This window comes from Dermacentor andersoni, chromosome 9, assembly GCF_023375885.2.
Source record: "Dermacentor andersoni chromosome 9, qqDerAnde1_hic_scaffold, whole genome shotgun sequence".
NCBI lineage: Eukaryota > Metazoa > Arthropoda > Arachnida > Ixodida > Ixodidae > Dermacentor > Dermacentor andersoni.
In genome coordinates, this window is record NC_092822.1 from 115,526,789 (window position 1) to 115,553,784 (window position 26,996).

At 45.9% G+C, this 26,996-nt stretch overlaps 1 protein-coding gene across 1 annotated transcript in view; it reads right to left on the reverse strand.

Annotated features, from left to right (window-relative positions):
• Positions 1-26,996, reverse strand: part of LOC126529620 (uncharacterized) — a 190,136-nt gene that overhangs the window by 34,946 nt on the left and 128,194 nt on the right. The window contains exons 21-27 of the mRNA XM_050177139.2: positions 25,996-26,146; positions 25,010-25,141; positions 22,173-22,403; positions 13,593-13,778; positions 10,742-10,873; positions 9,027-9,224; positions 386-499 (exon numbers count right to left, since the gene is read on the reverse strand). Of these exons, the coding sequence (XP_050033096.1) occupies positions 386-499; positions 9,027-9,224; positions 10,742-10,873; positions 13,593-13,778; positions 22,173-22,403; positions 25,010-25,141; positions 25,996-26,146 (1,144 nt within the window). The remainder of the gene's footprint in view (positions 1-385; positions 500-9,026; positions 9,225-10,741; positions 10,874-13,592; positions 13,779-22,172; positions 22,404-25,009; positions 25,142-25,995; positions 26,147-26,996) is intronic.

Sequence of the window (26,996 nt, forward strand, 5' to 3'; positions counted from 1 at the left end):
TTCATTAAAATTGATCCACGGGTTATCTCAGAAAAACGTTCTTGTGTTTTACATGTATTTGAATAGGCCGCGTCGGAGTTGGGCCCAAGCTAGAGCTTCCTCTTAAAGCATGGCCCTTCTAACTTAATGGATCACTGTGTAAGTCACAAAAACTACACCAGATTGAACCTTTGAGTTCGAGCCTATGCATCCCAGCATCACAGGAATTCAGCCTCTTCGCAAATCCTATGTCCTGTAAACACTTGTGGCCGACCATGCTTCACATTAATACCATGGTGGTTCAAGCACTGTTGAAGAAACCCACGTAAACTCTACTGCAGCATTTGCATAGCATTTAGGAAGTCTATATCTAAAAGCCCACCGAAATTGCAATGCAAAGACCAACCTCCAGGGCAGTGTGCAGGGCTACAGGTCCATAGGGTGGATCATCAAGAGACCCCAGGTCAAAGGTAGGTGTAGAACGGCTCAGGTATGCATTCTGGAAGGCCTTTTGTCGCAACTGCACAATGAATGTTGAAAGAAGAAGAAAAAAACATCTGAAAAGGGCTAAACATCACTTTCATGTGCTGGAACTGAAACTGAAAATGAACTATGACTGAAATGCATTTTTAACATAGACAGGTTTGGAAAAGCAATGCAAAAGAAAAAAGAAGCAAGCAACTCAAGTTACGCAATACAGAAATTTGGGCTAGTTATCATCAGTTTATTGTTGCTTGAATGCAGGGCAGAATGAGAATGGACAGAAAAGATGGAATGAGGCAATCATTGACTCACACTTTTTCAAGTTTATTGGAAATAATGCGTTATAAAGAATTATGGTCACATGACACACAGTCTACAGTAAATGACCCAGAGTAGCACAGCAAATAAAAAGAAATTCAGATACAACAGCATATCAGAACACCATTGCAACACGTGAGGTGCGATCGTATGCCTCACTTTAACCCCACAACCACTATTCATTGCGACAATAATCAAATGATTAGAGAAATAGTCAAGGTATCCCACATACTGAAGAACGAAAGCACTTTCATCAGCCTTCTATTGGTTTCACTTCCGGAAAAAAAAAAGCCATATCTGAATAACACAGGAGCGCCTTAAGGGTCTCCTGTGTGTTTGTATGTGTGCATGTGTGTGCATGCGTGTGTGTGTTTTACCCATTGTGTTTTTCCCTCACACATGTGTACAACATCACAGAAAGGTACGTGACCCCATGACCAGCATAACTGTTTACAGTGCAACCCCGATTACACGTCTTTCTCAGAACCGCGAAAAAATGTCGTAAAATGCGGGCGTCAAAAAGAGAGAGAGAGAGAGAAGTTATATGATACGAAATGCTGAGAGGTCGGCCTGAGGTATATTCCTCTAGCCAGCTACTCGGCATTGGGGGAAGGGAAAGAGGGAAAGAAAGAGAGAAGAGGTGCATGATGGGTGACGATGACGATAGAAGGAAGATGTAGAACATATCGCAAGCAATTTGGCATGCTCAAAGTCTGCAATCCAAGCCCGTAGTTTTTAAAAAGTTCAGTAATGCCTGAATGGCCTTGAAACTTGATCGAGCATCTGGCCAAGGGCCTAAAATAACGTCCTCCGACAACGGTGCGCTGTCGAGACGCGTAAGGTCGTTGTCCAACCTTTCACGCTCTTCCACGTACTTAAGGCAGTCACAAAGCACATGACCTATAGTCTCAGGCACATTGCACACCTCACAGTGTGGAGACTCGGTGCGTCGCATGAGGTGCACGTATCCGCGCGTAAACGCTACCCCCAGCCTTAGTCTGTGCAGAAATTCATACATAAATTATGCCTATAAAGATACTACTTATTTCGCGCAGCAGATTTATGAGAAACTTCAATGTAAACTACTAACATACTCTGCAGGGCTTGGAAACTCAAATTACCAAAAAAAGTAAATGTGATAAGAATTAATGCTGCAGTATAGGTACCAATCATGCTTCATTCAAACAAACCTTTACAGCACTCCACTGCCCACTGCCGCAATTCCCGCCAGCTGGCGCGAACATTCAAAAAAGTCGGCAAGTTTCTTTTGAACCTTGTTTGATCCGTGAACCAAGAGCTTTCACTCAAGTTGGGCACTGTCCAAAAGGAGGTCCTCTGTGGCATCGCTTTGAACAGATGAAGTTCCGCATGCTGTCTATGTGCCGTAGCACCTCGGCGAACGTGGTAGGCACAGGCCCGGCATCTGTGGCGTCGTCGTTGTCCTCATCCGATGTCGCAGCGGTGTCCTCCTCGAAAGCCTCCTCGACGATGTCATCCAGCGACACCTCACCACAGATCGCAACTTTGTCGTTGGCCACCACGTACTCGGCAAAAGTCGTGGTAAGGTGTAAACCCTCAAAATCGTCGTCGGTGAAGCCTGCATCGGCCTTGAACGGCATCGAGGTTGTTGCGTCCCCAGCAGAAGAGGCAGTCTCTCGCTTAAAGCCACAGTGCTTGACCGAGTTAGTGATTGTGCTTCGCGACACTGCGTTCCACGAACTGGTAATAAAATGCATGGCGTTGAGCACAGTGATCTTTTTTTGCAGATACGCTGCGCTCCATAGCCGCTAGCTGACGCTGCACTGACCGCTTCCGGTACCCTTGCTTGATGCACTTAATGATGCCGGCATCCAGTGGCTGCAGCCGGCTTGTGCAATTGGGCGTAAAAAAAAAAAAAAACCTTTATGTTCCTCAGGCTGGACGTATCGGGTGGGTGGCACGGTGCGCATTGTCCACGAAAAGCAATATTTTCCTCGCCTTAGCACCCATTTTGTTATCCAGGTGCTGCAAAAAATTGCTGAAGAGTGAAGACGTCACCCACGCCTTTTTGTTGAAGTTGTAGCTGCACGGCAGCACCTTCACATTCTTAATGCACCGTGACTTTGCAAACTTTCTAACAACAAGCACGGGCAGCCTCTCAGAACGGTCCTCGTTAGCACAGAATAGTGCCGTCACACGCTATTTACTACGCTTACCACCTTGACAGCTGTCACCCTTAAACGCAAGGGTTTGCTCGGGCTGCCCATGGTAAAAAATACCGCTCTCATCGGGGTTGATAACGTCGAAGGGCTTGTACGCAGCAATCATCTCCAGCAGTGACTCCATCCACTCGTTCATTGTTGAAACGTCCACGGAAGTGCTTTCTCCGCAGGAGTGGCTGTACACAATTCTGTTTCGTTTTTTCCTGTTAGCCTTTTGCTTTTGCTTCGATTTCTGTTGATGTACAGAAAGAAAAAATCAATAAAACAAACAAAACAGAAGTGATCCAGCCATCCGTTCGATGCCTGAAAGTCGTCGATGCCCAGACGCAACGCCACAAGTTCCACCTTTTCTTTTAGAATGGCGCCGTCAACGTTGATCACAGAGCTCCGCGCTTGATGCATCCACTTGACGAGAACTTTTTCTAACTTCTCATGCTGTCCTTCTTTTGCCTCTTTCCGATTGAGCCCGAACTTGCTGGCATTCTGCAATATCACCGCTTTGTTTGCCAGGATCATCTTAGGCGAAGATTCGGGTATCTTAAGGTCCCAGGCAATGCTGGCTTTGGTGGCTCCATGCCGCTTTTCCGCTTCCTCGATAATATTCAGCTTATCGCTGAGTGACAGAACTGTCCGCTTTCGGGACATTGTGCGTCGTGTTGCTCCACACAACTCAAAACCTCCGCTGAACGCTGGTTGCTAGGATTATGACGAAGAACACGTGCAATAATCTTAGGCCTCTTCGTGCTACCTTGTCGGCGATCTGCTGCTGGGAAACTGGAAGGAGAGAAACGCTTCCCCAACACGACGAGAGGCGACGCCACCGAGAAGAGAGGGAGAAAGTGATTGCGGAGAAGAAAAGGCGCTATTTCAACGCTATTTCGCGGGCGGTTGCTGGTGGGGGAGAGAGAAACGAACGATGAGACGAGGCAGGGAAGAATGCTGCACCGGAGCGAACCGGTCGTGCGGTGAGATGGAGCGAGGAAAGAGACCCGCAGCACTTTTCTTTCGTCCGTCGTTCCGTCCTGCGTTTCATGAGGGTTGTTGTATAAAGCGGGTGAGGTGTAAAATTTAGTCGGATAACCGAGTTTTTAATGCATTGCTTCTATGGTGACTTCACCGGGACTGCGCTAATACGTCGTAAAACCCGGGTCGTTGCAACACCGGGGAACGTATAACCGGGGTTGCACTGTATATTGTGTTCAATAAACTTGTACAGTAAAACCTCATTAAACTGTACCCGCTTAAACAGTAGTTTCGTTTTAAAAGTAGTAAAGTCAAATCCCCGACTCAGCGGCCATTGAAGCTAACATGTTTTGTATCCGCATAAACCGTACCAGCTTATGGCGTACTTATCGGTTAACACGTAGTGTTTCCACTTTTCGTCGCGCAAACGCAGCGGTGCATCGTCTCCACCGGGCGGCCCAGCAGAACAACAAGCCTCTGAGATTGGAACAACGGCCTCCAAGAGCCCTTTGTGTTTGCGCGTGAAGCCACATCAACAACATCATTTCGGCGCCGTGCCAGAGAGCATTGTGGCGTCGTGCAACCAAGGACTCGCGTCATGCGGAAGCTCGGATAAAAAAAGACGCCGGGTGCTCAGCATAGAAGAAAAATTATACATTGTTCGTGCCATGTTCGTGCTATCGAACGCGACACTAAGCAGTCGACGCTGGCATGCGACAGGGATCTGCTGTTGACTACGTTGTGTGGTATTTGGAATGCGAAGAAGTTGCTCGGCAGCACTGCTGCGACCTCAAGAGATGTCGGCTACGAGGTTTGACTTTTCGCCATCGTTGCCTCGGTCGTTGCCTAAGTGTCGACTAGCGACAGTGATGAGGACGACACAGAAAGCGACAGCACGGGCGATTTAGGCCCGGAAGAAGTTCGCCAGCCTCACGAAGGCAATCATCTCGACGAGAACAGCACCCCACAATGAAAACGGCTCCACGCGACTTCTGTAGTGCTACCACGCATGTGCACGAAGAACACGTAACGCCGAGGAATCCACTATGCGAATATTTGCCGAGAAAAGGGGCTGGCTGAAAAGCTGGCTCGCAGCTTCAGTAATTTTGAGGCCACTGTCGTCGCTGCTAGGCCACTGTAGCATCAAATGAAAATAACACTTTTGTTGCACAGAGTGAATAAACACTGCATGTTTTTTTTCCCCTTTCATCGCACTCTCTAAGAGTTCCATTTTTGACAGGTAAGTGGGCGATCTCGTGCTATTTCGGTTAAGCAGTACTACCGTCCAGTTTCCGAGCTCCGGTCAACTAGGGTTTAACGAGATTTAACTGTACAGTAAAAAGCCTGCAGTGTTTTGCTGTGTCCCTTCTTCTCTGTCCAACAGCTAAGACTCTGTTTCAAGGAGTCTCGATTTCTTAAATCTTCTTATTAAACTGCATAAAGGCTCACCTTGAAACAAATAAGAGAGATTAAAAGCCATCTGTAATAAGCGCTTAAACTCTCAGATACGCTCGCCCCTGCTGATAAAAATAAAACATGAGGAGGACTAAGTTTACAAAGTTATCAAAGAGCACGCTCACTCTAGACACTGTCAAATCCAGCGACAGTTCAGACTGGCAAATTGAAAATTATTTGCTAAACTGCAAATGCTGTTAAACCGAGATTTATTGTAGTGAGGTTCAGCTGTGACTTTTTTTACTTGCGGGTTTGATGCCTTGAAATAGCATACGAGAGTTTATTGGTCAGTTTGCTTGCTCCCAAGTCCACATACTACATGATGCCTTCCGTTGAAAGCGTGCACCAAGTATCTATGATATCTATGATCAGTGTTGGCTAACACTTCCAGGGCTAGACGTAGTACAGTAGAACATTGATAATTTTGGAAAAAGAAAATTCAAGAAAAAACACTCTACCCAGGAAAGCATACAATCTAAAGTCACTGAAAAAATCAGCACACATAACTGTAGTTGATATCTATGTAATGCAAAGTGTTGCACTACCGTATTTACTTGCATTATGATCGCACCCCTGAATTTTGTCGTCAAAATCTGATTTTTTTCTTTCCCGTGTAATGATCGCACCCCGAACTTGCCGCAGCGATATGTTGTGTGCCAAGTCTAGCTAATGATGATTGCGCTTACCATCTGTCGAATGCTGTGGAATGCTACGCGAACGACTCTTCAAGACATACCAAGCAGTCTGCATGCACCATGCAGATGCCCCATTTTATTCCTTTCATCACTTTCTGCACTTCCATGAAAAAAAGAGCTACAACCAAACTTGCCTTAGCTTTATTATTTGTAGGCTTTATAATGGTTGTGCTCAACAACAACAATAAAAAAGGCGCCTTTCGATTCTTGTCGTCTGTGGGCAAGCAAAAAATCGTGAGTGGCAATGATAGTAGCCACGTTTGCACCGATACGTTAGTTTACTCTATTCATATGCCGACGCTTGTAACACAGCTAAGATATTCGCCCACTCACAGAGGAAATGTGCCGTATTAGGGTAGTAGTGAAGACAAATGCCGCAGTTTCCGCAACATGCCTGCCATGTGTTTCTATGTCACTGGCAGCTAAGTGCACCCATCTCTGTTTCTGTCCCCTCAAAGTGGACATGGCTACGTTAGTGCCACAGACTTGCCGATATGAACGATATTATTCATTACTGATACAGAAGAAACTGTTTCAATGCGCGCAATGTACTCGCAAGAAGAAAAAAAATCATGTTCGGCACGTTCGGCTTGCTCCACCGGCCACCATTTTTGTTTTACCTGTTTGTTGACCTGTTGTCATTCCGCAGCAAATGCGGGACGAAAAAAAATTTTTTTTTTTTTTCTTTTCGCGGTAAATTTAACCTACGTAATGATTGCACCCCTGAATTTTCGTCAACTTTTTGACAACAAAGTGCAATCATTATGCAAGTAAATACAGTAATCATTGTAGTATGAGACGCATGTGCCGAGCTGGTGGGGCCAGAGTGGCCCAAGACCCATGTTGCCATTCTTGCGTCTTCTGCAAGTTCGCGTTAACAATCTTCGAATACGGCCTGCATCATAGCTTCTTCAGGTGGGGCGTTTTGGTGGCAAGTTTTGACGTGACCACTCAACGAGAATTGTTGCGGCTGGACACACACATAGAGCAGTCCGAGACTGTGGGTATGCCCCACAGCCACTCAGTAAAACAACAACACCAACAACGATGTGCTTTGTTGTTTCCTATTGCATAGTGATGGGAAACCGAAATGAAATCGAGCTGGTGGACAACGCCAGAATACGATGCTGCCAGAAGGAAACATAACACTCACTTTGTGCTGTTTGTAGCAGGGAACGGTGCTGTGTTTGGGTTATCACCTATTAAAAGGATCCAGTACTTTTGCAACGGCAATGCACCACACGCAGTACGAAACAGATAAGTGAAGATTCTTATCGCAATAGGGTTGGCAGTGATAGGTGTGAATGCAACGCATGACAACTTGTGGGGAAATTTGTTGGTACCGAAAGAGAAAACCGAGTGCACGCCAGCATTGTCATATTACACGGGTGGGCGAGTACCGGGGGGAAGCTGCTGTGGCAGGTACCTACTGCTCTCAATCGCTCGTCTCGCACCCTTCCTTGTTCGCATGGGATCTAGCGGCTGGAAAACATATCATATAATTGCAGTTCCGTGATGAACTGAACGTTGGTGCCAAAAAATCCTGTTTTCTGGGAACATATTGTATGGTAAAAAAGTAGGGCAACTGCATTGGGTGATTTTTTGTGTTCTTGATTATGAGCCTTGGTGCCGGGAAATTGTATGAAATGGGATCCTATCAACGAGGTTCTACTGAGCACACACACAAGAAAGCGGACATGGGGCATCAGTCGATGTTGCTCAATTCATGAAGCACTGCATACATCGTGCGAGGGTTGTGGGTTCAGCTCCCATCAGCAGCAAGCTGTTTATTCTTCCACTTTTACTTCCCCTTTCCTTATTATTTCTACATTTTAATAAATGGACACTAAATTAAATGTTAGGTCGAACTAGATTGAAAGATAAGGCTTTTGTAATAATGAATTCCTCATTTGTAGCGAGAACAGAGCTTTTGTAGGCTTTAAAAAGACGAAAATTAATCATCCAAGTGGCACCACCTATTTTAGACTGTTCTATCCTCTTGCAGCATCAGGACCAGCACAGAGAAAAGCCTCGTGTGGATAATGTCAACTTGTTTGTTGAGCAAAACGAGAACAAGGTAAAAAGAAGGGAGCTAACGTTTCAACAAGTGGACTTGTCTTTTTCAAGCCGACGTATGCTTTCCTCGGCACAGTAAATATAGATAGGGTTCTTCTAAAGGGGAGAGAGGGTAAGGCGGGTGGGTGAGGCAACGACCAAAGGTGTGTTAGCGGCGACGGTGTAGAATTGAGAATAAAGGGGCGCTGTGCACGAGATCAATGTCAACGGCTGTGTGCACAGCACCCCTCCATTGCCTGCTTCGCGGCAGGTCAGTGGGCTAGCGTCTCTCAGAAAGAGATAATAAAAGAAGCAGCAGAAAATGGTGCTCGGGGGAAAAACATTGCTGGAATAGAATAAATATGTAAATAAAAGAAAAAAAGAAAGAAAGGGAGGAAAGAAAACACTAAGCAACCAAATGAAAATAACTAAGTGTTTTTGCCTATAGCTAGAAATTTAGCATTTAGCAATTTAGCAATTTCGCAAGTCGTCTGTTGTGGCTCGGGAGGGTCAAAATGGAGAGCAGCAGTGGGCCTCTGGTGGAAATTTTCTATACTACAAACTCATGCATTGCTACACAAAAAACGACGATAAATTTCTAGATGAACAATCTGCCGACCCAACACGGCTTAATATTTTCCATTAGTGTCCTTTTAAATAGAACAGTTAATTTTGTCTATGTTTTCCCAGCTTCAATGCCTGTTTCCATGATATGGTTGCCACTGACAAAAACAAATAAATAAATAAAAGGGACCCCTCAGTTACCCTTATGCTTCTCATTCTCTGCTAACACCTGTCACACTGCTTCTTTCTTTTTCCGAACTCACAAGACCCAAGTCCGACTCTCGACAGGCTACGCATGACCCCGCAAGCTCACCGACTGCTCGAGGTCTTCTGGGGGCGGCCGGGTGATCTCTGGAGGCAGGGCGGTGACCTCAATGGGGCGTACCTCGCCCGTGCGTTGCCCCTGGGGAATGGTGATGAGGCAGCGGCTGGTGCGGATGGTGATCAGGCGGCTCGACAGCACCCGCAGGTGGCGCACCGAGCTCTCCTCGGTTGGTACCTTGCACGCCAGCTGTGAAGCACCAACAAATCATAACAATGACGCCCTCTCCTGTGTGACCCATAGGATGCATCCCAAATCTTGACACAGATGGTTGCTTTGCTCTCTTTAAGCAGAAAATGGCGAAAAAGAACAGGATGCAAGAAAGAAACAAACAACAGTGCTGTTGCTGTCAGCACCATTGTCAGCCCCTTCCTTCGTCTTGCTCTCTTGCGCTGTTTTCTGCTCAAGTCACAAACCAACCAGCCCAAATGCAAGCGCTTCTGCTGTCTTTATGAGACAGCCAGTGTCTTAAGTAATACTAAGATAGATTGAAATGAACACAGTTTCAAAACAACACAATTGAAGTCTGAAGCGCATTATAAGAATTTCCAGTGAAAGAAACACTAGGAAAGAAGCAAGTGGACACAGTGTCTTTCTGTCCCCTTATTTCTTTCCTAATGTTTTTTTCGCTGGAAATTCTTATAGTGCACTTGCAGGTCTGAACGTCAGTTTCATGAGATTAGTATACTGGGCAGAAGAAAAGAAACTACTGCATGCATACTTTTAGAGGTCCTTCATATCAGGTAGAGAGGCATGGATTGTGTCAGCGATACTTGATGATGATGATTACCAGATTTTATTGGCATAAGGGCCAGATACGGCCAAAGAATGATAAACAAAAGATAATAAATAAACTGATGATTGTACAATGAAGAAACTGTAAGGGTTGTGAATCAGAGTGTGAAAGGTACATGTAACTCCTGTGATACCTCTGTGTGTCTATTTGGGAGCAAGATGCAGTCTTGTGATTCTTTTTCTCTGCTTAGATGAACCGCATTTTATAATATGTTTTCTTCTGGTCTTCTAAATGACTGCAAGTAAATCACCCATGGTGATGGGTCTTCTCTTCTGTGTGTGACCTTTACTTGCACTGTAATACCTTCACCACGTATCACCCAACTAGCTCAAGAATGGGTTGTCATGTGCAATGAATATGTGCTTATAACGAAGCCATATTAGCAACCAATGTGACTTTGTTGTTTCCAATTAGAAATTAGCATCGGTCCAAAGGCGCAGATTGTGATAGCGCATGCCAATGGTTAAAATTAATTTGCGGAACAACACGTCTCTCAGCGTGTTGTTTGAGCTTGCGTCCAAACTCCTCAATTTAGTTTTTATCCTCCGTATTCCAGCCCCCGAGGTTAGTAAGTCGAACTTCAATGTAATGAACATGGATACAACAAGTTATAGGATATAACAAACTAAATCTAAAATACGTCTTACCGATATCAGCGTGCAACAAATATATGCCTGCAGCAAATATAGAATGCACCGGAGCAATTTTTTGTATTGAAAACGAGTTTGTTATAACAAGGTGGGATCGTATTGGTAGAACAAGTGGACTGTACACTTCTCAAGGACATCAGTAAGCTGCCAATCACGACTCTGAAGTGCCTGCCAAGTGCACTCCAGCCCACTTTTAACCATCTGAAAGTTTATTTCTAATTACTACAGCAGTGATAAAAACAAGTACTACTGCCGTGCACCTGTCCTCCATCGTTCTGTCCCCAGGCCCAGAGCTTGCCCTGGGTGTCCAGGGCCAGGCTGAAGTCTCGGCCGCACGACACCTGCACCACCTTGCTGCGCTGGGACAGGTGCGACACCAGCTGCGGGCTTTTCTGCACACAACGCGGCGAGCCATCAGTGTGAATTGAAAGAGAGAGGTTAAAAACAAAAAATCCGCACTGCGTGTGACACATGACTATGTTAGGGCCGGTTTAATGCAGCGATTCCTTCTGCTAGATTCCATGCCACTCTTATTATGCACCGTTCACAGTCCAGCTGACAAACCTGGGTGGAACACCACTGATCGCCAACAAAATGAGACAAGGGCAGCGATTTCGCAGCAATGCCATTTCCGATGCTATTCCTTTTCGCGCTTTGTAAGTGGTCAGAGTGACACTCCCCCCATGTTCTCAACAGGATCAGCCAGCCGTGAACGGGGGATGGTAAGAGTGGCACAGAATCGAGCAGGAGGCATCGCTATGAAATCGAGGTCAAGGAATGGCATATGAATCGCATTATCCTAGCCAAGACCACACATTGAAATCATATGCTTTGAGTGGGTGGGATTCTGAATTCATTTTGACCACCTGAAGTTCTTTAATGTGCACCTAAACCTAGGTACTGTGGGGATGCATGACTCTCATGCGTCCCCTGATATCTTGTTTTCCCGCATAGCTCCCGTCTCTTGTAATCCGGCTTCGCCGCGTGGCCTGCCGTGATGCTCGCAGCAGTCGGAGTGGTTGAAGCGCAGTGCGAGAGATGGCGCGAGTGTTGCGCTGCTAACGCTGCCTCACGGCGGTGTTACTGGCACCCGAATAGTGGAAGGCTCTTGCTCTTTGGTATGCGGACGGCAAGCAGCGCGGACGTACCACGCGTGCGCCGATGCATGCTTCTGCGAGACCGTCTCATGAGGCCTCGTGCGAACGCGCCACCGTTCGCATGACCGTACGCGCGAATATCCAGGCATTGAGATCCAGCATGGGGCGAACATATTCGCTTGTTATCCGGTCGCTGTGAGTTAGACTTCCGTGACTTGTCGCGTGCCCATCGGCATGTTTTGTGGATAGTAACTGGGCTAGCAGGCATTGATCTATGAAAGGTGCAATAAATGCCCTTGTGATTGTTTGCACTACTGTGTTGTCGTTCCTTTGTCCCAAGAGCATGGGTGTGAGAACCCCACAGTACACAAATGGTATCTTTCTTTTTATTGAGTCTGAGTTTGAGTTTAAATATTATTACTATTCCCCCATTGAAATGCAACAACTGCGGCCGGGTATTGAACCATGCTAAGCTGAAGGACATCATAGTCAAAACCAGCGTGGCAACTGATTACGGCCAGACATGTACAAGGTTACAACAATTATTGCAGTCGGCCTGCCATGATAACAGGCTCGTGAACGTGGCGCACCGGCCCCGTCATGTGCATGTTGCAAGCGCCTGCTCTCCTTTGGTTCAAATTTCACAGCTAGATTGAATATTTTGGTTCCTACTTTCCAGCGGAGCTCTCATCTGTCTTGCATGCTTGGTTCATAGATAAAAAATTTAAAAAGAATCATCGTATGCACACCTAGTCATCAAAGAAGCCAGCTGCTAGGCAGACGTGAGCTCGTTTCGCTGCCTTTTGGCAAAGTAAAGGTCTGCAACAACTAGGTAAACAACAATGAAAAGTATAGTATATTAGTGAACGATGCAGACCGAAAAATGGAATGTTGTTGATAAATGCAGTATGTTGTTGAAAAACAATGCAGTAGTACAGTCGAACTCACTTAGAACAATATTCAAGTGCCAACTCCAACTGCTATTACCAATGATTGTTTTAAGTGGGTTGCACCAGAAAAGCAGAAGGGACACACATTTGAACATCTTAGTTAGAAAGAAGCCGAGTCAAACCCACCTACAGCATTACTGGTTTTAACAACACTCGGATGTAACAATGAGAAGGCGATGCACCGTAAATTTCTATGTATGTTCTATGGTAAAATAAACTGCTTACTAGCTGCATTATTGGCTATTACAATTAAACCTGGCTACTGGGTGTCTGCACCAAATGAAAAAGGAAAGCGTAATCTAGCAAAAGAAAAACAAATGCGATCTGCTTCACCACATCTGCATTATTGCCGGGCACCCTGCATGGCATGCCTTCATACTAGTATCAAGCCTATCAGTACTACCATGCCTTGATTGCCCCTTCTCCCTTTTCCATTCCCCCTTTCCGACATTGGCAAGGGACAAGGTGAGTGCTGATAACACTCACCTTGTCCCCTCCCTCTTTCTGTTTCTATTTTGCCCTGAGTGGCCATAAATCTTACACAAGTCTGAAATACTAGGTGTCCGAAAAGTAACTGTACACTGGAAATGGTGGTCTTAAGGTAATGCACTGAACACTGCAGGAGGTGCTGAAAGTGTCCTTTACCAGCTTGAAGACATGTTTGCACACGACGCTGCATATTGTTAAACACTCGATGAAGGGTTGCTGGGTAATGGCTGTCTATAGCTCCTGCAGTGTGTGAGGATTGGTCTCATACACTTGTCTGTAGAGCACAACCCACAAATGTTATCAGATGAACTACAGGTCTTATGCTATCCCATCACCTATGAAACTGCAATGTCATTCACAACTATCGTCATATTTTTGTTTATTTTCTCCTTGCACTATTACTTTTCAGACACCCAGTACACGCAAATGCAAAGCTGGAATAAAGACTCAGACATTACTACCACCATGTAGCCATGCCTATTCTTGCACCCCAGTGCTTAATGAACCCAGTTAAACCAGATTTGGCAGAAGTCCAATGTTGCATTGGCCACCAAACAAGACAGCAAAGCACCCACCTGGTCCTTGCGATTTCCCAGTCCGAGCTGCCCCTCGGTGTTGCGGCCCCAGGCAAAGATTTCCCCGTCACGGGTGAGCAAGAGCGCGTGGTTGGAGCCGCAGGCCATGCCCACCAGGGGGCCCCGGACTGCCGACAGGTCAACCTCGGTGGGCGACAGGTGGCGCTGGTGGCCATGGAGCAGGGCCTGGCCACAGTGAAGAGCACAGTGTGACCACTCCCGCATGCTTAACACGAATGCATGCCAAAAGCTGCACACAGTATCATAGTGCACACGGCGGCCTCGGGGAATGCATGCCGGCATTATTCGTAAAAAAGCCGAGTCTAACTGAACATGGCAAATCAGTTGTGCAGAAATCCACCAGGTATATAGAGTTCCATGAAAGTAAAATTGATGCTGCCGTGGTTTGTGTAGGAAAGATTATAATTTTTCCTTTTGCGAATCTAATTGAAATTTGTATGTGATTTCAGTGCAGCTACTATGATCGAAGGGCTGTAAAGCCCACATAAATGACTTTATCTTCACACGTCTCTCACTTAAGGGTTCACATGCTGGCCTCAAAGCTCCTCTGTTCTGGCCATGACACAAAGAACACAGCATCAGATTAATTCTGGACAGTCTTTACAGCTGATTCAGTGCTTTATTGATGCACGCGAACTTATAGAAACTGCACAGTGGGCCATGAGAGATTCTGCAGTGGAGAGCCCGAAATTCATCTTTGCTCATCTAGGGTTCTTTAACATGCACATGAATCAAAGTAAACGACAATGTTTGTGTTACACCCCTTCATCCCTTATTTTTTTTTTTTTTTCATTGTCATCTTGATTTAGCTGGCCTTTCTCACAAAATTCAGCAATTGGTGTGTGCTAATGCTCTGTTACTCGTACTCTTTTATTGCGATAGCAATTATATGGACACTCCAGGCACATTTCTGCATTGCTTTGAGGTTCCGTATGAGTGGAAGCGTGTGAGGGTGAGCCAGCGAATGCAGTTCAATCTCGCATGCATGAGCGAGGAACGCCGTCCAGATGTATGCCCTCTCCTGTGGCGCGCGAGGCAGGCGGGTGAGGCGAGGGAGGAGAGGCGTTCTTCCCCGGCGGCTGCTACGGTGCCTCGATGTCCTCCTCGCCCGCCGCTTCGTGCAGAGTGGACACAACCGTGGCATCTACTACGGCGTTGGCCACGCGAATCGTGAACGCCGTAGTAGAGGCCTTTGACGGATGCCGCTGGGACACGCTGCCGGCACTCGTGTGTCTTGAAAGCGGTCTGTGACATGACCAAAGTGTGTGCCCATGTGGGCACCATCTTCAAAGCGATCTGTGATGTTTTCAGAGGACGCACAGTGCCGATATGTAGCTACGTTTGAACTGTGCTTTCGATGTTTCGTTCGCGTTGAAAAGACAGATGCACAGAGGTCAATTGGCTCATGGCTGCTGCCACAATTCCTAACTCCAGTATTCTCACAGACAGTTTCCGTGCTCATCGAGCGAGATGTGTTCATGTTTACCTGTGCGCACGTGACACCATGCTGGTTAATTTAGTTAAAACATGTTGACAGGCTAGTTGATTTGAATCCATGATAGAATGTGTAAGCACGACTGAACAAGGTTGTAGAAAGAAGCAGACACAGAAAGACAGCGTTGTCTATGTGTGTCTGTTTCTTTCTACATCCTCATTTAGTCACGCTTACAGACTCTATAATTGTCAATTTAGCTTTACTTCGTACAGCTATCTACTAATTTGCTATCGCAATCGGTGCTTCACTTTTCGAGCAGAACTGCAATTTTTTTTTCACTTTCATTTGTATAATTTCAGGCAAAAGTTATGCATTGTTTCACTGTCATCCAACTATGTCCACTGTAAGGAGGATGTTTCATTCGGTGATCTTCAGTTGCCCCTGTCTTTACCTGGGTAACTATGGTACACAGATAAAAAGATCACTCTAACTTTGTTTCTTGCACACAAGTAAAGTTAGACCTTGTTATAATGAAGCTGAAGACGTGCTACAACTTCATTATAACCGTTATTTTGTAATAGCCACATATCGCCTTGACAGAGTATTTTACTGCTGCTGCTGTGCATTAAAACAGGAAGGCTGAAGTGGTGTTACTGTAGGTCACCTGTAGCTACGCACGCAGTGGACAACACTCACACTTACCAAGTGTTTGAAGGTGCTATCATATAGTATCCAAAGCCAACGTATACAACCAGAAAAAGTTTTGAACTATACATCTGAAACTGCAGGCTATTTTTATACTATGATGTGTCCTCATTTTGTCATGATTATTATTGCCGTACACCATTTTTCGGGCTGATAAGCCTAAGCATAGTGAACAGACTAGACCACAACTCGCAATCTATGACTCACCATGTGTGGGAACAAAGGTCGCGATAAACTGTGGTAGTCATTTTCCCATTACGCAAGCAAAAAGTGCAATTGTACTCTCGTATTTAGTTATGTATTTTTATTGAAGTTTGCTTAGAGCCAAAAGTATTTAATTTGTTCTGTATTCTTATATTATTCTAACTTTCACATAACCTGCATTGTTTATCTGTTATGAATTTTTACCAGTGTTTACTGCAGTGCAAAAATAATGTTACTGAACCTACACATTGCGTGAACACATATACACTGTATGAATATTCTGCCAGTAGTAACGTATATTATATACACCCGTGGGCAAAAGTGGATTTCAAAAGTGGCAAAAATGGATTTCACAATAATGCCAATTTTCTTCTCAGCCTACGAATGCAACCTGAAATTGTGAGGACTGCAGTCAATACTTGGCATTACAAACTTCTCAGTGGACTCATCAATTTCAGTTTGTGTATATCAATTATGAATAAATTAAGTGTTTTTGACGAGCCTGTGGTCCATACTCTTCTATTTATGGCTGTATGTGTTTACACATGTGCATGCGTGCATGTGCGCGTGCGTGCGTGAGTGTGTGTGTGTTTGTGTCGCATTTATATACTGACATCCGTACCATTTTGTCTTTTTCTGGTAACCATTTCTTGCAGACTAACAAATGTTAAAAGTTAATGCACAGAGCGAGATGGGCTTTCCTGTATTGGAACTACCTCAAATGCCGTTGCCTATTCCATATGTTGTCGCCAAACCTTGTGTAATCATAACTTTGTGAATAAGAACACAAATAGTGTTGTACACTCCAGAATACAAGCGAGCGCCAGCAATTACACAGGAATTTACAACGAGACGTTCAAATAGCCGACACGCTTGACCTGTATATGAGATTTTCAACAATCGACGACTGTGCTATCTGTTTTCGTAGTGCTTTGCATGTTCTTTGCTTTGCTGGGCCATTTCTTCCTTTACTAGATCCTGCCACATGAGCAGAAAACCAGCTTCCCCACCCTTTCTCTTTTCTCCTCTCCACTAGTGCCGGTCGTGAGCACCACATGTGGCTGGCAGAACCACTGGGCACAAACTCGCGTGGCTTCTGAAACCTTCATTGCACATGCAGGCCAATCTCAAAGCCCATTAATCTCGATGATTACTCAGTGTATGTGTTCAAGCATTACAGACAACAGCTATTATAGAGCCAGACAACCAACATTTAAAAAGCACAGCCACACGATTGTGCCAACCGTGGTACCACCATGGTACTGACCACATACCCATCGTGCATTGGGTCATCAGTGGTTGGCACCGCCCCGCTGCCTGTAATGATTGTGCCGGCTGCGAATTCCACCTTGCGAAGCTTGTTCAAAACTGAGGGTAGGCTCATTGCGCTGGGACCACAAGCCATTCCACAGGCATCTCGTTAAGGAGGCAATGGTTGAGCATGAGTTCACCAAATTAAGGTGTTAAATCTAGGGGTGTGTGAATACAGAATAGTAGATTTCAAACAGAATATCAAATCAAATCAAGAAGAAAAAAAGCCAGATATCGAACTGAATATCAAATATCAAAAAATTTAACACAACCTTTTATGCCTCCAAATTGTGTGCAACAAACACAATGCTGCATTTCATTAGGAGGCTGATCAGATTACTAGAATCTTGCTAGCTATCAGTAACTTAGGCACCTATGAATCGATATGCATAGTATGCTCTACTCTTACTAAAGGAAACACCAAATTAGTACGCCAGTGCTGATGACAAGTCCATTTATATAAGGTCTGAAATATATTCCTTTATCGATAGAATGTCTGCAAAAGAAAATTAAGTGCTTTCTTCCCTTGAAAGTTGAAGAAGTAGCAAAGCTGTCCTAAATATCAATGGGGTTTTCTTTTTAACCCTTTCGCTGTCGGACCTTTCTGGCCGTGACGCACCCCCAGTGTCGGCTTGGTTTCAGGGAACGAGCATAGCAGGAAATGAACATAGCAATTTATTTTTTATTATGATTGGTATACAAATAACATAGTCAATGCAATATGCACATTTCAGTGTTCTGCAGCTGTTGTTAGTAAACATCATCGTCATCATCAGCCTGACTATATTTATTTATTCATTCAGTTAGTTAGTTCAACATCCGAATCTGACGATGCGAAATTCACCTCTTCCTCGCATGAGACGCTGTCCGAATCCGAATCCGAGCTCGGCTTGTATTCTGAATCTGAAGAGCCACTGCTCCAATGAGCAGATGAAGGTCCCGCCCGCTCAGCCGTCCGAAAGTAACCGCGTGCAGGGAGGATGCGCTTTCAGTCGCCCGTACAATGAAGAGAAATGGGACGTGTGATCAAGAAGACAGAGGGAAATGGAAAAAGGTTAAAACAAAGTTCGAAGGGAATTACGTTTACTGCTGCAAGTCGGAAGCGAAGGTGCGGCGAGAGAGCGAAAGCAGCAATCGAGTCACTCTTTTCGGAGAGGCAACGGCACGTGCCCCTGAACTTGATGTGCCGTAGCAGACACACCAACAGAAGAAAAATAAAAACCTTCAAACCAGCGGAGATGGCAGAACAACCCTTGAACCCATAACAACACGCGCCTGACGCATGATCCAGTGAACGCCGAGCCACCGCGCCACTCGGCAAAGAGAGAGGGGCGAGTGGCCAGTCGCACCGTATTCTTCAATACATGTACCAACACAGGTCGGGGCGAAAATATGAACTTGTAGAAAGAGTCAACAGATGGCATGGCCAGTCCAGGAGCACCAGCTTTGCGCTCAGGCACGAAATTTTGAACGCACGATAGAGAACGTACTGGTAGTCAGTGACACTGGGGGGGAAGCGCGAAGACGTACCGGTACGTCTGTGACAGCGAAAGGGTTAATAGTGTGCCATACTGCACTAAATGGCATGCTTAGAGAGTATTGCTTTCGGGTTTTCTTTCATAAAACAGGAGGGTTCTTCCATCTTTATGGCAGGTGGTTTTCGTGGGTATTGTCAGCTCGTTAAAGCCAACCTGCACGACAGACAAAAGCGGGGAATGTGCATCACGGCCCTCGGCACCGCTCTGCATGGTCATCAGCACTGCAAGCGTCGACTGTAATGAGTTCTCAAATCAGGGGTCCACGGCAAGTTTGCGCGACGTCCATCCCCTTCTCTCTTTTTTTTTCGCTCCATATTCCGCTGTTTTGGTGAGTGCGTCTGCAAACTGGGGTCAGAGCACTGTCACATGATACTTTCGAGCAAAGCTACAAAAAGAGGCCGTTGTACACCTATGAATATGGCGTTCAGAACGAGGGGCCACCGTGCAGTATTTTGTAATGATGGCAGCCATAAACACGAAACAGTCCTATCGTGCATTCACTTTCATTCGTGAGGCTGTTTGTCAGCTATCTGAGGGCATTGCCTCCTTTACTAGATGCCTACGGAATGGCTCGAGCAACCCAGCACAACGGGCCTGCCCTCAGTTGTGAACTAGCATCGTGAGGTGGCACTTACAACCGACGCTATCACCGCGGGTGGTGCCGACGACTGGTGACCCAGCGCATGTTGTTTATGTGGTCAGTAAAACGGTGAAACATCGGTCGGCGCAATCCTTTAGGTGTGCTTTTTAAAGGCTGGGTTGGTTGCATGGCTCTAGAATAACTGTTGCCTGTAAAGCCTGCAAATATATGCTGAGCTATGAGTGAGGTTAATGGCCTTCGAGATCGGGGTGCACGCGTGACAAGGATTTTGGAAGCCATGCAAGGTAGTTCCCAGCGGTTCCGCCAGCCACATGTGGTGCTCAAGACCGACGCTAGTGAAGACGAGAAAAGGAAAGAGTTAGGCAGCTGGTTTTTTGCTCATGCAGCAGGCATCTAGTAAAGAAGGCAATACTGAGAGTCATGCGACTGCTGTGAATAGATCTGCGCCGATTCAGTAATCACAACTTAGGCACCGACACCCGACAACGCAGCTCCAATTAGGCCTAAAAGGTTAGACAATGTGGTCCATGTTATGACCGCAACGAAAATTTGCCGCCAGGCGATTTTATAACGGGCCGCAAATCGTTGCAGGACGCTTGTCGCTAATATGTTCTTACAGGTGGCACCTCAGTCATTGGTTGCAAGATCACGTGTACAGATTAGATTGACGGCCATTGAAGGGGCGTTCTGGTCCACAGTAGACCAGCCACCAACTACTGCAAACACGCAAGCCAAGTTTGCCTGTGTGTTTGCATGTGGGCAGAAAGGTACAAACTGCACGAATCTGCGTGCGTTAACTCTGGACTCACTTATTCGATGTGATCAGCCTGCCTACCGGTGGCTAAATCTTCACACATGCTTCCGTGATTTCCACATGCGCTGCATTTGTTGTTTGCTCTGTCGACCTGGTCGAACCATGTACTGACAAAGGCTGCGCACCATGGGTGCACACATCAAGGCACTGAGGCCGCGTCGTACATCGGAGGTACGAATATTTGAAAAATTTAATATTCGAGAAATCGAATATTATATATTTGATTCGTGAATTGAATTATCCGAACATTCACTATTCGATTTGAAATCAAATATTCAAGTTTTTGCACATCCCTATACTCCATTTCACACATAACAGTCACCGCTGTGGAAGCTATGAAAGAAATTCGGCCAAGAAAAGTTATCGCTCTGCGCGGTTAGTCTATGCTTCACTGCACACCAACAGCGTTCGTTCACGCGAGCATGCATGTGACACTCCTCGTGATGGGTTGTAAACAAAAAGCCCGAAAAGAAGAACAAAAATAAAAATGATCTAAAACAACGCATTAGCAGCCGTATACCAGAGTGTGTTTGTTTCTAAGGATTAAAACTTGTTTCATTTAATAATGAGCCTATATAAAAAACAGTTGCGCAGAATGCGGTCAAAAAACGTCGAACTACAGTGAAAGCTCGTTAATTTGAACTGCAATAATTCGAATTTATGGATAATTCGAACTGTACAATTTGGTCCAGCCAAGCTTCACAGAAGTCTATGTATAAAAAAACCTGTTAATTCGAACGCGAGAAGGTTCCGCCATGTGTAATTCGAACTACGCGCTACCGTGCCAGCGGCTTGGCGCCTGGCACACGGCCATAGGAACGCGCCTACTGCCTACACACAAGGCTGCGTCGCCTCTGGAACGGAGAGAACGGCGAGAGAAGGCAAAATCGGGAAAAATCTAACTGGTGCGGGGTCGGCCAGAAGGCAGAGGCGGCTTCTTCCTCTCCATTCTATGTGACCTCCGAGACTTCTTGCCCGTCGCAAATCTCAGAGGCTTTGCAAATCTTGTGCTGCAGATGGCGCGGCAAGCACCAAAACACAACGAATCAAGCGCGTCGCAGCTGCGCTTGCAATCAAGAACCGACGAATTGGGGCCTTCACCACCTTCACGTGTTCAGCGTCTTTGTCTCAGCAGTCTTCATCCGTTGTGCACGTCTGTTTTCAACTTAGGAGGTACCGGCTGTCGCGATTCTTTGTGATGGTGTTAAGTCTCGGCTAACGTTCGTTTCGGTGGACATCGCTGGTGTGGCACAATCGGACCCAGAGCTGCGACTTGAAGATGGCGTGTGCCCGCGGCACACGCTATCACCGCTGTCAGTGACGAAGCGGAGAAGGAAGACGAAGTGCCAGTGTGGCGCTCCGCTGTGGAGGTCATGGCTGGATTGAATGCTGCCTGTCTCTTCTTCAGTTTTGAAGAAGGCGAAGAGGAGGCCTTCCACCACATTCGCTTGTTAGAGCAAAAAGTGCTAGCTGTCGCCTTCAAGGAAAAAAGGCAGACTACGATCACGGACTTTTTCAAGCATTAAATTTCTGACATGCCCTCCTGCTTCCAAATCGCAGTGTACTGTTGTTCTCCTTCACTTTCGTTAGTATGAACTTTCATTAATTCGAACTGAAGCGGCTTCCCCTTGCAGTTCGAATCAACGAGCTTTTACTGTATGTCCAAGTGTGAACGAGGCCACTGCAAGAAGTCTCTCTAGCCTCCACAGCGTTGACTGCTATGTATGGAACGGAGTATAGTTAAATCCTTCCCTAGCATATTTGGAAGTTCGATTCTTCAGCATAACGACAATGTGACAATGCATTTTCGATACATGTTGACAACTGGTAAGGTACACAGACCTAGCCAAGCAAAACTAGTGGCTTTTTGCATGTGGCCTCTACCGTCATCAGTACGCTGTGCAGATGGAAAATGAAATTCAAAGTTCAAGTTTGGCAGTTGTAGGCATACCTGCGCCATGGGGCTGGGGCTGGCGCCGGCAGTAGGGAGGGCTCCAGCGGCAGCTGCCGAGGCCGGATGCCGCAGGTTGCCCCCGTGGGGTCCCCCTGCGAGCGAGGAGAGCAGCTCGTTCTGTGCGACCACTGCCTGGAGGCGCGAGCGACGCGACGACTGCGCCTGCAGCCGCAGGCTCTGCGGGTTGGCTCCCCACGTCAGCAGACGCCCCGACGACAGCAGTGCCAGCTGCACAGACGGCATTCCTTGAGTGAAACAAACTGCCCTCTAAGCAGGCTAGTACACGTTCACCTTGGAAACAAATCGACAAGAGACTGGCATGGAGAAGAAGGCAAATGCAAACACACAGGTGCTAGCTGCAACTGGCACGCATTCATTGGGACAGCAAAGACCAACCAACCAACCACAACCAGAATTTATCATGGGTTTCAGTATGATTACAGGTATTTGGGATAGAAAAGTAGGTCACATAGCCCAAGACTTCATCAGGTTATCTTGCATGAGACAATAACGAGAGTTAACAAGTAAAACCAACAGTAGCAAGGCTATAAAGTAGTACATAGAAATGAATGAATAAAATAATTTTACTTAAGAAGGAGCGACTCTGTCACCTTGCTGGAGTGTGGGTATACGGTTGAGGCATTGAGAAGAGAGGTGGGGCAAACCTTACCGCTGCCACCTAAGACAAAACACTCCAAAGAACTCTGCCACTCCCAGGCAAAAATAAAGAATGAAAAAAAAAATACACTGATCCTCCTTTAATTCATGAGTGGAATATTTGGACAGCTTGAAATACATTTCTGGCCCTGCTTTTAATACAAGCCCCGCATACACTACTCACGTTGTTTGACCAAGGCTTAATGAGCTCCGAACACGCTTACGTGTCCAAAGCTTCTTGTTGTCCACTCAGTCACCATCTATGATATCTGCCGAAACAGATCTTTTATGAGCTGCACTGGCATCATGCGCATCTATGGTAAACATGGAGGCAGCTGAGGCAAGGAATGGACACATAACCACGTGATGAAACATGGCAGCGCCCACAAGATCAGAGTGAAAGCAGTCTATACATGATAGCAGTGGGTAGAGAACAACATAAAAGTACGGGACAAATATATTTCTACAGGTCACCTTATGATTTGAGTCTGCTGATACACAGTAATATAATGTAAGTCAATAAATTAACACATACGGTAAGCTTAATACAGGGACAAAAGAACAAGAAAGCATGATTGCAAAAAAGAACACTGGTGCAAAAATGAACAACACAGCAGTAAAAAGGATGAACGAGGTTGAGTGCCAATACCAGCTACAATGTACAACGCAAGGAGCAGCAGTCACAAATGTCAGCATTGCATGATTACAACAACACTTCGTATCCGCCATATATGTAGTCCACTTGCAGGCTAATTAAAAGCAGTTGTTGGCATCCTTCATCCCGTCTGCCTTGTCGCTGTTGCAATACCCTGCAAGCCTCTGTGCCAGTACTCTTCCTGACAATCCTGCACCAATTATTGCAACAAACGTCAAGAATTTCACTGAACAGTGAAGTTCTTGTTCCTTAGTTATTTGGTTACTTTGTCATGTTATGCTGGACATTTTACTGTAAAGCCCTTTATCCTTGCACACTCCTAATTTACGTGAATTACATGGCTGGAAAATACTGCAAAATTCAGGGGCACACGAAAACTTTGAGGAAGAAATATGGACACTATGCTGAAAACCAAAAATTTTATTTCACCGGCTAGTTGTGCTGTGTGTAGTGCCTGAAACGTGACACATTCAATTTACTCAGCGGCACAAGCTGACGGTACGCCAGAAACGAGATTCTGTGTAAAAAAAAAAGACAAGTTTGTGCACGCAGCCACACCAATTGGTATTGCGCAGGCAGGCTGATGCACCCCTTGGACAACAACTGACGCCTTTGAAGTCATGCGTGAAAAACACCTGTGACATTAGACTGCACTGTTTAAAAAAGAGAGAAATTATTTTAAAAAAAGGAAGTTGGAAGGTGATTCAATCTCTAGTTGAAATTGATCAAAGACAATGTCTTCCGGGCAAATTTGGGTTGAGAAGGTACCGGGTTTTTCTTGTGATCGTGTTTCCGAGCGCCGTGTGAAAAGGACGAAGCAGCAACGCAAGCGGCAACAGGCCAACCGCGAGTCAACTGACTCCGAAGTCGTCGCATCAGCAGATCGCTTTCAAGATACGGCGCGTGCCACTGTGCTAACTACTCAGTTGCTATTAGAATGCATGCCACCCCACCTCCCTCCCAAGCTGCCTTCCCACTTTCCTCCCTCATGTGCAATTCAGCTCACCGTCGCACGCTTTCACTTACACATACAGTATACGGCGCGCAAGGATGATGTTATTGCCCTTGGACTTTACAAGGAAAATTGCAAGTACCACAACAGCAGAGATGCGCCTGGAGTGCCCATATCATTATAGGAATGGCACCGATACATTTGTGTGTGACCCGTGTTCACGAAGTGAAACATCGCTGTATTTTTTAAAAATCACTTACCAAATGAACAGGTGTGTCTTACATACATTTTTTATTTTTTTCAAAAACTCGCCCTCTTGAGGGGGGGGGGTTCAACACATACAAAGGTGTGGCTTATAGACTGGAAAATACTACTCAAAATGGGAAAGTGGTGGTAACTCGCCAAAGAAGACCTTGTCTTCAAAAAAACAAAGGAGTCTTGTGGCCCAAGCAAGCCATAAGGCACATAGGGAAAATTAGCAGCTGTGAAGATGCCCGGGGTCCCCGACTCCCGAACTAGTGGGGCTGTGAAATTACAGAGTTTTACAGTAGCGTGTGCTGCCTCACGTACCACTTGGAAGAAGCCCGAGCAGAGCAGGCGCACGGGCTCGCCCAGGTCGACTCGCTGGGGGCTACTCTTCTTGGGCGACCGGCCCAGGCCCAGTTGGCCAAACAGGTTGCACCCAAAAGTGAACACCACACCCTGCACAAGGACAGGAAAACACAGACACATTGTGCACAGGTGGCTGCAAGTTCGTGAAGATTCAGTCCACGAGATGTGTCTTCAAGCTAACACGACACGAAACAAAAGGTAGGAAAAAGTTGGGCAAACTTCAGTTGATCAGCATGAAGATTTAGGCTTGTTGGTATGTCATCGTGCAGGCTTTACGGTCCAGCGCAACCAGCACGTGGATGCAAAGGAAGAACAAGGCAGACAGACAGCGCTGTGTGCGTGTCACATTCTCCCTCTGCACCCATGTACTGGTCGTGCGAAAAAAACTTCAGTAGGTTCATTTTCAGTCAGTGTGCCACGACAGTGAGCATGAAGAAAGGAAATAAGGACTAGGCCAACCAGTGAACGCAATGAGCAGTAAGTGCAGTAGAGGGGGCTTGTCAGTACACATCTACGAGAATACTTGGGAACAGAGCGAAAAGACGAGATTAGACAATGCAGGGTGCAGCAAGGTTTGTCACTTGTCCCATTCTCTTTTTCGGACAAATGCCGACTCCCATGAAAAGACAAATGGGACGGACAATTTCTCCGACAAGGGGGCCAAACGGTGAACCCTTTAATTCATAGGATTCAGTGGCTGTTCAGGTACAGAGTAATTTTTTTCCCACGTCCATCCCGTCATGCCACACTGGTTTGTTTATGCAATAACCAAAATGTCCTCGGCAGCATTATTCTAGAGAGAAGCAACAGCGCTGCAATACAGCAGCAAACAAATGGGCAAACAAACATTACTGCTGATTGGCAACGATCCATTTACACACAAGAGAACAACAAAACTGGAAAACAGCACCCCATACAGCGCCGTTTAGGATGGACTGACCCACCTCGGAGGTCAAGGCGACCGAGTGACCGCAGCCTCCGTAGGCATCGACGACCTTGTGGTCGACCAGGCTGGCCACTTCTAGAGGCTGCCTCTCGTCAGCACAGCCGCCGTGGCCGAGCTGGCCATGTACTCCCCAGCCCCAGGTGAACAGGCTGAGTCATTCGTAAAAGAAAGTAAAATGAGCATGCACGTTAGGATGCGATGCACCCTTACGCCAAAATAAAAAGCGACAACAAGAACACGAACAGGAAGGCACCCTTTTCTTTCCACATTCACCAGTGCAAATGACACTTGCGTGATTCATCCACAGATGCTTACTTTTGGGGATGGAGAACATTTCAGTGATAGCACAGTTCTGAGCAAGTGAAACACAATAACTCGAACATGAAATGTTTGGTATGTTTTGTGCTATTCCCCATGTACGTGTTCAAACAAGGTAAAGCTCCCCAGGAAGATGGAAGCTCAAAGTGATTGACAGTGCTCAAACAAGAGATATCACTGAGCCAACGTTTCGACAAGGAGATTTGTGTTTGTCAGTTTTGTCAGATTAAACATCATATGCATTATCATACTTATGTTGCCGCGAATGTTATACTGATGCAATGCTTCAGTTTTGGTGCATCTGGAATGTTGTAGCCACATGTAAAAAGACAGGCGCCTGCTACCAAGAAATGCTGGAACATTGTCTGCTAAACATTGTTTAAGAGAGCGGATTTAAAGATGGAGGGGCAAGCTTTAGCTTGAGGACAACTATGATTGCCCTATTCAAATGTCTGTAAAATACCGAAATGTTCTCATTATACAACCGCTGAACTTATTTCAACGAAGACTGTTACATTTAAGAGAGATGGCTGGATTGTACCAACTTTAGCAAGCAAAGTTTTCATCTGGGGCCTCGAATTATTTCCAAATATTTCTGAAAAGTAAACTGAAGCACAACATTTACAAATACATAACTGCCTACCAAAAACAGATATCGCAGTTCTGTAAGCCGCAACTGCT